The 13599-nt window shown below is 38.3% G+C and overlaps 1 protein-coding gene across 1 annotated transcript in view; it reads left to right on the top strand.

Annotated features, from left to right (window-relative positions):
- Hcrtr2 (hypocretin receptor 2) overlaps positions 1 to 13599 on the top strand; it is a 91386-nt gene that overhangs the window by 71306 nt on the left and 6481 nt on the right. The window contains exon 5 of the mRNA XM_050127428.1: positions 11559 to 11779. Within this exon, the coding sequence (XP_049983385.1) occupies positions 11559 to 11779 (221 nt within the window). The remainder of the gene's footprint in view (positions 1 to 11558; positions 11780 to 13599) is intronic.

Below are 13599 nucleotides of genomic sequence, written 5' to 3'. Positions count from 1 at the left end.
GGTGCACAGTGGAGACAGCCTTTTTCAAACAAATACAAGGTATCAGCATTTGGTGAAGTGGGCAGGGACAGAGATATCTAAGCTGAGGCTGGTAACATTTCAGTTGAATCATCAAGTATGTGTGGAAAATTGTAAATATGTAGAGTGTATGTTACTCAACTTCTTATGTTTAGTAAGTTATATGGCATGATAAAGAAATATTCTTTCCTTCTCTATGACTATCACCAACACACTGAGATTATTAAGCTTGTGGACTAGCAGGTTCTTGATCTCTTTTCTTTAACATATTTTATTGAGAAAGAACTTACTGCGATCATCTTAATTCACTAAAAGCAATACCCTTTGTTTGGTTTTTAAATAATATTTTATTATTTGTGAATATAGTATGTTTATGCAATGTATTTTAATCACGTTTACTCAACGATCCTCTTTCTAACTCCACCCATATCAGCACTCCTTGCAAGGCCATATCCTCTTTTTATTTTATTTTATTTTATTTATAGTGCACTGAGTCAAATTTGTGCTTTTCATTTACTCACGGACTTGAGGACATCCCCTGAAGTATGGTTGACCTACCTAAGGAGTCACACACTTAAAGAAAACTTATTTCTCCCAACCTCCACCTCTACTCATCACCCATCAACCTTCTAGCTTCTCAAATGGGAGTAGGAGATCCTGAGCCCCTCCTACCTTCATAATGATTGACTGGATTTTGTGCATGTCTTATATAGGCAACCATAACGACTGTTAGTTCATGAGCATAGTGGTCTTGCTATTTCCAGAAGAAACTATTTGGTCCCCGTTTTTTTGCAACCTCTGGCTCATACAAATCTCTCCATCCCAGTTCCTCTTGCACAGGTCTCTGAATTGTGGGGGAGAGGGTGTGATGGATAGGCACAATTTGTGACTGTGTACCCCATAGACACTTGCTAACACTCTAACCAGCTGCAACTTTCTGAAATATCTGCCCCCATAACAACAAAGAAACTTCTCGGAGGAGGTGGAGACCTATGTCAATCTATGGGTGTAGAGACAGGAATGTTTGATTTAAGGCCATATTCGATAAGAGTTTCCTCTTATAGAAATACCTTGCTAATAATCCAGGACTGGAGAGCTCGTAAACTCCAGAGATGAATCAATTACTATTATTTTGCTAAACTTTTCTCCTAAAACCAGAAAGTGGTTGTTACCCACACAGCATTTCTGCCATTGTTGCACCGTTAATGTACACTACCTGTCTTTATCAGAGAAGAGTCATAGCTCATTAAGGCTGATGCTGCTTTTTCTCCCCTAGTATCTGCATAGCACCTTCAGATACTATGAAAATCTGTGAACAAGAAGGAAGATTCCCCATTGGCACCACCTTTATGTCTCCATATCAAAGTGTGTGGTGTTTTTAGCTGTAGCGACTTACCATCAAATTCTGTAGGAAACAAACAACAGAGTAGCCTGCATTGCTTTGGGTGTTCTATGGGACTTCCCTGACCAATAATGCAACATTTGGCAAGAGACGTTTTACTTGGCAACTTGCACCATCTGGGAGGAGAATTATTCCCTGAGCAACTCCAATTAAACCATTAAATTCTTATATGGATATATCTATATCTACATGCAGGTACCTGATGTTCTATTTCATGAGCTTTTCTATATATGTGGAAGCTTATAAAATATTTAATTTCCATTCAATATTTTCAAATATCTTTAGTAGTTTTCTTGCATTTCTACAATGTCCTATTTGGTCTCTGAGGATGAGTCTTCATTTGTGTTTTAATCTTTGGGATTCAAAACACCTTTTTAAGACCATTCTTTCACTTATTAGAACTAAAAAGCTTTTACAACTTCTAGTCCTCTATGTTGTACAATTCCTAATTTTTCATTTTTCTTCCATTTTTTTACAGCAGAAGTTTTTTTTAAAAATTATATTCATTGCTTACAATATATATTTCATTTTACATATATATTAAATATAATGTATATTTTACATATATATATATACACAGTACTGTATTTCATTTATAATTACTCCTTTTTATTTATAACTTCTGAGACATTTTTATATCTAGTGGCAAAGTCAAGTCATGTTATGTTCTTCAAATCTTTTAATCTAAACAGAGCAAGAGAACAAGGTAAACTCCTGTAAGATATGAGAAGTGGTTTGTTTAATTCCCAGCAACAATTTTCTCAGACTTAAAGCCAAGCGCATGCTTTCTAGGATGCTTTGTTATGGTAACAATGGTAACATCCCACTTCCTATTATGTTTTATTAGGTCACCTTTTCCTAGGCTACTCTACTATCAAAGATACACACTGTCCTCAACAACAGCTCTGTCTTACTCTCAGTTCATGTCAGTGCTGGGTCAGCTCTGCTCCACCAGTCCATGCGAGTGGTATTTTCTGGGACATGGCATTCTGAGTATTTCAGGAAAGGCAGAAAGATTGGGAAAATACCTCTTGAAACTTCTGCCGTGAGCATATATCTTGTAATCTTTCATTGGTCTCAAAGTCAGATATTTGTCCTACAAACGTATTCTCTGACAAAAGGCACGAGTCACAGGGCCCTCTCAGAAGTTGAGGGCAGATGGTATAGAATATCACAGCATGAAAATGTAAAAATAATATGCAGTCTAGGGCAAAAGGGCATGAGTTTGACCTCCGAGCATGCTGCTTGATAGTTATTCAAAGTTTGTCATTGACTCCTGTGACTTTCATCATCTTTAAATTTTTTTATTTTATTCAATCATATGTGTATGTCTAGGGATCATGTGTGCACAGTGTCTGTGGGGACCAAGGCATTACTGGGATAGGGGTTACAGGGAATTGTCAGCTGTCTTCTGTGTGCTTTGAGAGAGAAACCAGAGTTCTTAGCCACTGAGTCAAATCTCCAGGTTCACTTCCATCACGTTTAAGGCAGGTTGCACAACTCACAAATTCATCCACCTACATCATTGAAATAAGTACCCAGGTGATTAAATAAAGTGCCTCAACAGACCGTATTGCTAGCTGAACTTTCAGCTAAGTCTGATTACATTTCTAAATTAGCATGTGTTGGATTGTTGTTGTCTGTGATCTTAGTCATTTGTCCTCATTTTATTTTTTCCCGCTAGAGGATTAAACTCAGGTCCTGGCCATGTTTTTGAGTGGACATCTTTACCACAGAGTGACGTATCTTGTGACTGAGTAACATCCCCTAAAAATAAACTTCCTTCATGGGGCTCTAGAACAGCCTTGCAATAATCTGTTTCCTGTAGACCATTAGTTGATGCCAGCACATCGTAGCCTGAGTCCCTGGATTCCTCTCATCACCACGTGCACACCCGATATATAGTAGAGAAAAACTGTGAGACTTTAAAGAAGGGAGGGCACATAGCAACATTGTCCATCCATTCAGAGGAATGCTTTTAGAAAAAAATAAAGATTTTTTTGAGAAATTTTCATATTTCAAAAAAGAAAAAAGTATTAATGTACAATATAGCTATGCAGATGTTAGAAGTATAGATTGAGATTGTGAGGAGCATTTTAGATATCAAGATCATCTCCCATTATGCACTTTTACATACGTTTGCAGTTTCACTTACTTAAAAATTAATGTACCTTTAAACTCCCCAAGAGTCATACACAATTTGTCTTGTCACCATTGTGTCTACAACTGTTACCTGTTGCCTTACACAGAGAAGAAACTTGAAAATTGTGCTCTGATGTGTAAATCGCTCTTGAACCATAAGCAATGTGCTTATTTATCATTTAAGCTTATATTTCTCAGTTTCCAAAACTTAAATGCAAATTGTATTACAGGCTTAGAACTGATCTACATTTTTTGATGAAATGTCCCACTTAGTGCAATCCACATGATTTAAAAGATTTGTCGTAAAATGCCTGAACTGTGAAACCGAAACATTTAAAAAGCAGATTGGAATGGAAATTGGCAAGTTGAGCTGAGCCCACTTTACAGCTGTAATAAAGTAAATTGACCCCAGATGGATAATTAAATAGAACTCTGCTTGAGCAAGGCTTGGCTTCTAACTGTTACAGCCTCTAAACAGACTTGTCAGGCATTGCGTTTGCCACGGGCCACATCTAGAGAGCCGTTAAGTGAAGGGCCTATCCTACTTGTTTAAAGTTACAAAGATGCATGGATTCTGTTTTGTACTTTTGAATTAGCGAGTGTAAAATTGTTAGTGAGCAAATTGTGTTCCCTCGTCTGACTCTGCCAAGAGCTTTAGTGATCACTCAAAGAAATAGTTATTGTGTTGTTTAAATCAGTAACTTCTACTCCCTTTCCTGCGACAATACGATGCAAGGAATTCACTGGCATTGAAACTGCAAATTGGTCTCTCAAGGTTGTCTCATTCAGAAACTTCTTGCGCTGAACTCTCTTGGCTACTTGTGCAGGTTTCAACATTCAGTCCAGTTCTGAGTCTTGTGAGGATTAAGAAAAGATCATAGTTATTAAGTAAACTTCTGTTAATGCATTTCACAGATATTATTAAACGCTTGTATGTCTCATACTATGTGAGAAGGTAGATGTGAACAACAGTATACTCTTAGATCTCGCGGGATTTTAACTTTCCAAAGCCAGAAAGACCTTCCATTTGATGATTAGGTCCATGAAACTGTCCACCTTTTATTCGCCAACATTTCTAGAGAAATTAGAATTTGGGTAATGATATTGAGTAATGATAGTAAGTCTGGTGTGAGAAGATGAACAGAAGGTCATAGAAGATAAGGAGACCCAGGAAAGCAACGCTCAAACTCAACAAAGAAATAAAATAGGACAAGTAAACATAACTATTTAGGTCTATTAAAACATTATTATAAAGATTTTTTGTTTGTAATTCTTTTCTCTTTATAACCAGACTGAAGCACAATTGTGTAAAACAATAAAACTGAAAATTCAGCTTACAATGCATACGTTCTTAACTTATAGGAAGAGGTGTGCAGTCATATTGGAAAGAATACACATTTAGCCAGGCGGTGGTGGCGCATGCCTTTAATCCCAGCACTCAGGAGGCAGAGGCAGGCGGATCTCTGTGAGTTCGAGGCCAGCCTGGTCTACAAGAGCTAGTTCCAGGACAGGAACCAAAAGCTATGGAGAAACCCTGTCTCGAAAAATCAAAAAAAATACACATTTATATGCATTAAAATTTGATTAGTATTAATCATTGTTTAAATTGAGCTGTTTATTGTAACCATTAGGAACATTTTTTTTCCAAAACAGTACCCAGTGAAAGACACAATAAATTTAGATGCTATAGTAGAAAACAATAAAATACCAATGAAGAACTAAAGGAACACAATAAATAAAATGAACATATACAAAACAAATACCAAAATTGAAAATGTTGATCAACGTGAATGAGAAAACCTGAATAGAATAAATAATCAAGATTCTACAAACATTAAAGTGAAGAACCACATAAGAGAAAGAAGGTATGATTTTTGTCTCTCGGAGACGAGACTGAGTTACCTGACAAGATAATATGGACAGTATCATCCATGTTCCCCATAAACTTCGTAGTGGGCTTTCCTTAACAGCCGAGTAAGTTTCAATTTTCTGAACGCGTCACATTTTCACTATCCATTTTGTCGTTGATAGTGATGGGTGCCTAGGTTGGTTCCATTCCTTTATTCCTGTGAATAGTGAAGCCACACGTACAGCCATGCGACTGTCTGTCTCTGTGGGAGAATACGGAATCCTTTGCTCTTGCTGGGTCGCATGGCAGTTAGAACTGGGCATTGTAAGGAACCTCTTGATGCTGACGTCCATAGTGGTCACACTAGTTCACACTCTCACCAGCAGTGGGTAAGGGCACTGCTTTCCCCACAGTCTCACCATTTGTTACCATTTGTCTTCTTCATGGTAGCTGTCCTAGCTGCTCTTTTGTCAACTTAACACAAGATAGAGTCATTTTGAAGAAGGAAAAAAATTGAGAGAATGCCCCCACCGGATTGTCCTCTCCATGTTGGCAACCCTGTGGTGTCTTGTCATGATTGATAACTGATGTTGAGAGGGCCCTGCTGGCCATGGGTGGCACCCATCGCTAGTGGTCCTGGGTGAGATAAGAAAGCAGGCTGCTGGGTTGGGCTGACCTTATAGGTTCTGAACCAGGGTAGTCGCAGGGCAGTGCGAAGGGAGTTTCCTTCAATCTGCCATCTCTCCCATGTCCTCACCACCAGGGTGAGCTCTCCTGTATTGCTAGTGAGTTCACTTGCAGAGATGAGCAAGGGGCAGGGCCCATTCTCTGCCTCTGACATCCTCAGGGTCTGATCTCCCACACTTAAACACCTTCAGGGTCAGCTCTACTGTGCTTGTATGGCACAGGGACAATTCCCTCTAGTGATGAAGCTGATTGATTCCCCCCTCTCTCTCTTTTTTGCTCTCTCTCTTTTCTTTTCCTCTTAAATTTTATTTTATTTCATTTGAGGTGGGGAGGTTGCAAGGCCAGAGGGTAGATACGAAGGGACAGGAAAATGAACGGGATAGAAATGCATGATGTGAAAGACACCAAGAATAAATAAAAAGGAGAAAAGAAAAAGAAAAAGAAAGCAAGCTGAACAAGTCAGACGGAGCAAAGCAAGCAGCACCCCACACACACCCAGAGCCCCTAACTCAGTTCTTGCCTCATGCGCCTGCCTTGAGTTCTTACCCTAATTTCTCATCATGATGGATTGTGATCCCCAAGGCTGCTTTCCTCCCCAAGTTCTTTTTGGTCCTGGCATTTCATCACAGCAATAAAAAGCCTAAGAGAGTAGTCGTTCTAATGGTGCAAGATAGATTCTCAAAGAGAGTTTATTTACATTTCCCTGATAGCTGAGAATGTTAAACAGTTTTTTAAAACATTTATGGGCCATTTGTGCTTCTTCCTTTGAGACTAGCTGTTCATTTCATTATCCTATTTACCGACTGGCAGTTCTGAGGTTTGGGTATTTAAATTTTATAGTGCTTTATTTATTCTATATATCAAGCTCCCAGCGTGAGGTATAGTTGGCAAAGACTTTGTTCTTAATCTGTGGAATATCTGCCTGTTCTGCTGATAATTTTCTTTGCTGTGTAGAAACTATTAAATTCCATAAAGTCTACTTCTTGGTTCTTGAGACTATGCCCTGTGTCATTAGAGTTCTCTTCAGCAGGTTCTTGCCTATACCATTGACAATACCCCAAACAAGTGTATTCCCTATGTTTTGCTCTAGAAGCCTCTTTCTGTTTGGGTTTTGTCTATCTATGATCATTTGTGTTTACATGTGATCATGGTATTTTTGGTTTGTTTTCTAGTTTCCTGAAGAATGCCATTGGAATTTTGATAGGGATCATGGTGACTTTGCAAATTACTTTTATCCATATGGACATTTTCATAAAATTAACTCTGCCAATCCAGAAACATGAGTGGCTTCTCCTCTATCTGGCAGCTTTATTTCATTTCTTTCTTTCATCATTGCATGCTGTTTTGAGCTAATAATTATTGCTCACATTTCTTTTATAATATATTTTCATGTCCAAGATGGTTTACACTGTTTATTTGCAGTATAATGAGCATATCATACTTGTGGTCTACTTTCTAAAGTTAGATATTATGGAGCCCTCAGTGACAGATTGGTAAAAGACTTTCCATAGGGATAATTTCATGGAATTTGTCTTTTCTGGTCCATTTATATCATTATTACTACTTTAATGTAATAAGACATGTATTCAAAATTCTGAGGCCTGGAGTGATAACTCAGTCTGCAGATTGCTTGCCTTCCAAGCATGAGAACAAGACTTTAATACCCAAAAGTCATGCAAAAATATCTGGATATCGTAGAGCATTCTTGTAATGCCTGTGCTGGAGATGAGGAAGCACAAAGATCCCTAAGGTTAACTATAACGGGGTTCAATTAAAGATGCCACAACTAGCTAAAGGGGAGCTAAAAATCTGAGGGTAAAGACGTCTACTTACAATGGGATTCTCTGTCCATATATTTTTATTCTTCTCTATATTCTTATTTTTTCCTTGTTTTCACATAGTCCTATCCATTACAAATGTTCCCAGTCATATATACCCTTAAAACCAGCAATTCCTCAGCCCTGGCAGGTTCCATGGCTGGAATTCTTTTGCCCAATAACAAACCAGGTAAGTGTTTTCACACACATACAAAGATCCATGGGAGTGGCTAGTACACATAGAATGAGCTTAATGAAAAAAAAGTTAATTAAGAAAGAAATTAAATCATCAGGGAATTCAAGAGGAGAAGGTTAGTTTGCTACACTACATTTCTAGGTGGTAAATAAAAGGTTTATTTTCAGTAAAATTTTGAATAACACATGGATTGTTTAAATCAGCACAACGTATCCTTTCTCCCAGTAAGCATAGAGGCTACCAGGTATCCAGGCAAACTATGTAAACAGTTAGGTAGTGTAAACAGAGACTACCTTTAGTTTCCCAGCTGCCCAGACTAGAATAATCAGACAGAACTATATTAATTACAACACTGTTTGGCCAATGGCCCAGGAATATTTCTAGCTAGCTCTTATATCTTATATTAACCCATTTCTATTCATCATCTATCACCACGAGGCTGTGGCCTACTGCTAAGATTCTGGCATCTTTCTCCTTCAGCAGCTATCTGACGTCTCCTTGACTCCTTCTACTCTCTCTCTATCTCTGTTCAGATTTCCCACCTAACTTTGCTAAGCCATTGACCAAAACAGTGTTACCTATTAACCAATAAAAGCAACATATATACAGAAGGATATCCCACATCAAAGTAGAAATCTTGGCTCTTAATCAGATAACACATGTACATGAGACCTGCAGGTTTTGTTGGCCTAGGTCTGGAGTTAGACTTACTGCTCTTAGCGAAGAAGAGACCCAGACCTCCTAATTATCAGTTCTGGGCTATGCTGTTATCAGCAGTTCTGGTCACGGGGTAAAACCAGAACAGCAGCTTGGGCAAATAGCAATTCTATGTCCTTGGTTATCTGTGACTATCTTAGATGAAATGCTCTATGCCTGGACCCTAAGCACTGACCAAATGCCTGCTGATAAAGATAATTGCAGGTCTCTCTGTTTACCAAGGTGAGAGGAATGAAGGCCTGGCAGTGGGGAACTGTTTTCATTAAACAGTTCTTAACTGTAGGAATTAATCCCCAAATATGTAACAGAAAGGAATACAGCAAAGGGCAGCCACTTACAAAGCAATAACGCCAAAGATCCTCAGTATTAAGAGCACTAGCCTTTTGTTTTAGCCTTTATCAGTTCCCTTAGTTCAGATAAGCTGCTCATGAAAAGATGGCCGAGCAATTACTGTGTAATGTTGCGGCTTGTAGCATACCTAGCTAGACAGCCTGGCCTACTTGACAAAGTCCAGGCCAATGAGAAACCCTGTCTAAAGAATAAAGTGGATATCAACTAAGGAATTTCATTCTAGGCTGTCTTCTGCACTTAAGCTCAGCAGACCACTTCAGGTCATATCTTTAGTTTGTATGAACTTCAAAACACATCTTTTTTTGAATTGTAAAAATTTTCCTTTGGAAAATTTATATCCAAGAGAGTAAGAAGTTTTTGTGTGTTGTTCAGATGCATGTGTGTGCTCAGCTTTGTTTATGTGCATGTGTGTGCTCATGGACTAGAGGTCAGAAGACAACCTACAGTGAATTCCTTAGTCATGACTTAAGGTCGTGACTCGTGTGCAATTCTTGAGTGTCAGTTGTTGTAATGACTCCAAATGAGTTTTCTGCTGTCTCCCTTGGGTGGTCAGGTTCTCTGCACAGTTGATAATTGCAGAATGAGTAGATTAAGCATCTTCTGCCTCAGATTAAGCATCTCAAAGTGGCATTGCTCCATTTCTTTCTTCTCATTGCAAGGGCCTCAACTCTGCCCCCCCATGGCACTTTTTCTTCAAGGGAATGTTTTGATGCTTGAAGTCATCGGGAAGAAAACTGGCTCTCTCCTTCATAGGAACACTCAAAAATAGAATAATCTTTATGGTTTTATTTAGAAACCACTTCAAGACCACTTAATCAGGTACTTAACAGACTTTGTGACAGAATTCTTCTGGGACTTTTTTAAGATCCATTGCTATTTTTACAAAAACTGTTCCTAAAACTACATTTTATAAGGAGAACCACAGCACTGGAGAGATCCTCAGTAGTAAAGAGCACCAGCTGCTCTTGCAGAGGACCTAGGTTCATTCCCAGCACACACATGGCAGGTCACAATTATCTAATTCTAGTTCTAGGGAATCCAGTATCTTTTCCTGACCTATGCAGGCACTGGGAATACATGTGGCGCACAGATATACAAGTGAGCAAACACTCATATGCATAAAACAAAAGTGTAATGACTTTTTGAAAAGTTTTAAAAAGAGAATCACAGAAGAGGAAGAATTTTTAGCTCTTTGTCTCCCAGCGGTTTGGTGAAGTGGTCCTGCCCAGGTGTGAGGTGTTTCTGTTGCAGCATGAGTTTTCCTTTGTATCATTGATCTCCTTAACTGAGAATATGGTCAAGTGGGGTCTCATGTAATGAGACTCATCTGTTTGGACCTCAAAGCTTCGTTCTCAAATAAGCGATTCTCTAACAGACTTTGATCTTGTAGTGTAAACAGCCACAGGTTCCATGTAACCTTCATTCTGAGAGGCCACGGGAACACACTGCTCTGTACAGCTTGCAGCGCAAAGATAAAAGTAACAGCTGAACAATTGTAACAGAATCAAGCTGTCTCAGTGGTGTACTTATTGGCACATCTTATCAAAAAAAGAAGGCACACTCTGAATTCTGATGTTTTGCTAAGGTCTATCAATTTTCATGAGCTTGTAATTAAGAAAATATTATACTTGGCAGAACTTTCTGCTATTGTCAACTAACTGAAAATCAAAGGAAAAGTGTGTTGTGTAATGTAATTGCTACAAATTGTGGCTATTTGGCATACTGGTGTAAGCCCTGGAAGGATTTTCATTGTGTTTGTGTGCTGTCTGGAAGGACAAATTGCAAAATTAGCTTCAGACAATTTTGTAAATGTGAGCAGTAAATCACGGAGAATAAATAGTTTGTTTTGTTCCCCTTATACATAGGTTTGCTTTGGAGTCACAGGTGCTATGCCTCCCTTTTACAGCAGATGGCAGTAATGATGCATCAAAAATTCATTCAAGCTTTTGTTTTGGTGTGTGTGTGCGCGCGTGTGTGTGTGTGTATGTGTGTTTCTGTCCTGCTATCTGAATAGTGTTTAAACGTATGTGACAACTGAATCTAGAATATATAATGAACATATAGAATATATAATGAACATTTGTAGTTGGAATTTTCTTAGCATTCTTCTCTCCTTATTTTATTTCTCTTTTTAATAAGGGCCTGTATTCTTTATACTTTGAAAAAGTCGTCATGCTTTAACACAACAAAAGAAGCTTGTTTTTAACTTTTTCCCACGCAGACATCTATTTGGCATTTGACCAGAAGAATGCTAAGGACATATAGCCAGGACAGTGCTCTGGAGAAGTGGGAATTCTATATTCCAAACTTCTGTTTCTTAATCTTCACTTCCATGTGGAAATTTGCTAAGTACCAATAAGGGATCCCCTCTCCTTTCAGATCCCAGGAACTTCTTCTGTGGTTCAGAGAAAATGGAAGCAGCAGCAACCGGTTTCTCAGCCCCGAGGGTCCGGACAGCAGAGCAAGGCCCGGATTAGCGCTGTGGCTGCTGAGATAAAGCAGATCCGAGCACGGAGGAAAACAGCCCGGATGCTCATGGTCGTTCTTTTGGTCTTTGCAATTTGCTATCTCCCAATCAGCATTCTCAATGTGCTAAAGAGGTAAAGCCCGTGTATTTATTTGAAAATCAGGCAGCTTGACATTTAATTAAGAACTCCTTTCTTTCTAAACAGACAAAACCCTTTCCTAGGTACTTTATCCGGCCAGTCAACTCAGTTGTTAGAACACTTTAAGGCAACGTCAGCCTTCTAACATGCTCTGTCAGTAGAGATTTTCAGTTGAATGGTAGATAAAATAGCTGTTTTCCTAACTTCTTGGGGTAGATTGCTAAGCCTTAGATGGAGGAAGCATTCTAATAAAAATTGTGTTTCAATAGCTAATATCGTAAATAAAATTTCACATCTGAATTCTTTTTCATGAGAATAAATGGGTTTCCAACATTGTTCTCAAATATATAAATGACCACACTACAATCCTTTCTTTCAAAGAAAATATTTTCAGAATAAAAAGAGACAAGAATTATTCAGTTGGGGCACTAAGCACAGCAGCCATAAAGTAGATATTTTGTGTTCAACATTAAACCTAGAGAAAGATAGTCCATTTCTTGAAGTTATTGAAATAATTTCAGTATCAATATTAATAAAACATATGTATGTGTTATATTTATATAATTTTATAATATATAAATATTATAGCATTATTTAATAATAAACATTTATAAATAATTATATAATATTATAACATTATAATATTATACATCCTACATATTTTAGAATAATATGGTACCATGTTATATTCATGACAATATAATATATTACCATGTTGTATTGTATCAAACCTGTTGCACACAGACTGGTCCCAAGGCAACCTTAATTACATTTCTAAAAGTCTTCAAACTTAATCTGTCCCTTTTCCCAAAGTCAGAGTCAATATCATATTCCTCACAGCTGGGGACCTTAGAGACAGGTAGGTTCAGCTAGAGTCAGATAAAAGGTGGTATAACCAGCTGAAAAGACTTGATCTTTGTGTTTGATTGTTTAAAGATTTTTTTAATGAAGAAGTGGAAAATGAGCTTTTGTGCAGAAACATCGTAGCCTTGTATGTCTAAGGCTTTGAAAACCCCTGTTCTTGAGATCTGTGTCCACTTACAATGCATCATTTACCCTCTACTTCCGCTAAGTCTCTCCTCTCATGTTACTTCTCACAGAAATCAAATGCAAAAATATTAAGTCTTTGCCAGCTTCCGTTTTCTGATGTTAAGAGCGTCCTAGACATGAATGGCACTGAATAGATTCCTCCTTCCTCTTCCCCTCACCCTCTCCCTTCTGCCCCTCCTCCTCTCTCCCCTCCTCCTTTCCCCTTCTTCCCCTCCTCTGTTTACTAGTTTAAACAAACTAGTTTAAGAATGGATTTAGCACTCCTATGAGGTTCACATTTGAATTTCTTCTATCTCTGCTCTTGACCTCTGACTCTAATTATTTCCAAATGCCCTCTTGTCAATAATAGTCAGCTTATTATTCTGAATTAAGTACCTTCCTTTCCTGGGGAGAAAAATTTTCACGTTTAAAAGTGTTTCAAGTTTTGAGCAATATGCCTGTTGCTATAAACACAAACATTTTAAAACAATTTTGAAAATTATTTCTATGGCTACTTGTAGAAGGAGCGGCGGGCTGCGTCCCACCACCCGGCTAGCTTTACACCCGAAATAATTACATGGAAACTGTATTCATTTAAACACTGCCTGGCCCATTAGTTCTAGCCTCTTATTGGATAACTCTCACATCTTAACTAACCCATATCTAATAATCTGTGTGCCACCACAATGGCATGGCTTACCGGCATGAGTCTAGCCAGCATCTGTCTCGGGAAGGGGAATCATGGTGTCTGCCTGACTCTGCTTCTTTCTCCCAGCATTCTGTTC

The sequence above is a fragment of the Alexandromys fortis genome, unplaced genomic scaffold (genome assembly GCF_014885135.2).
Source record: "Alexandromys fortis isolate MF-2015 unplaced genomic scaffold, M_Fortis_MF-2015_v1.1 scaffold_22, whole genome shotgun sequence".
In the NCBI taxonomy this organism is placed as follows: domain Eukaryota; kingdom Metazoa; phylum Chordata; class Mammalia; order Rodentia; family Cricetidae; genus Alexandromys; species Alexandromys fortis.
Note: the sequence above shows the minus strand (reverse complement) of the source record. Positions and strands in the feature narration are given on the sequence as shown.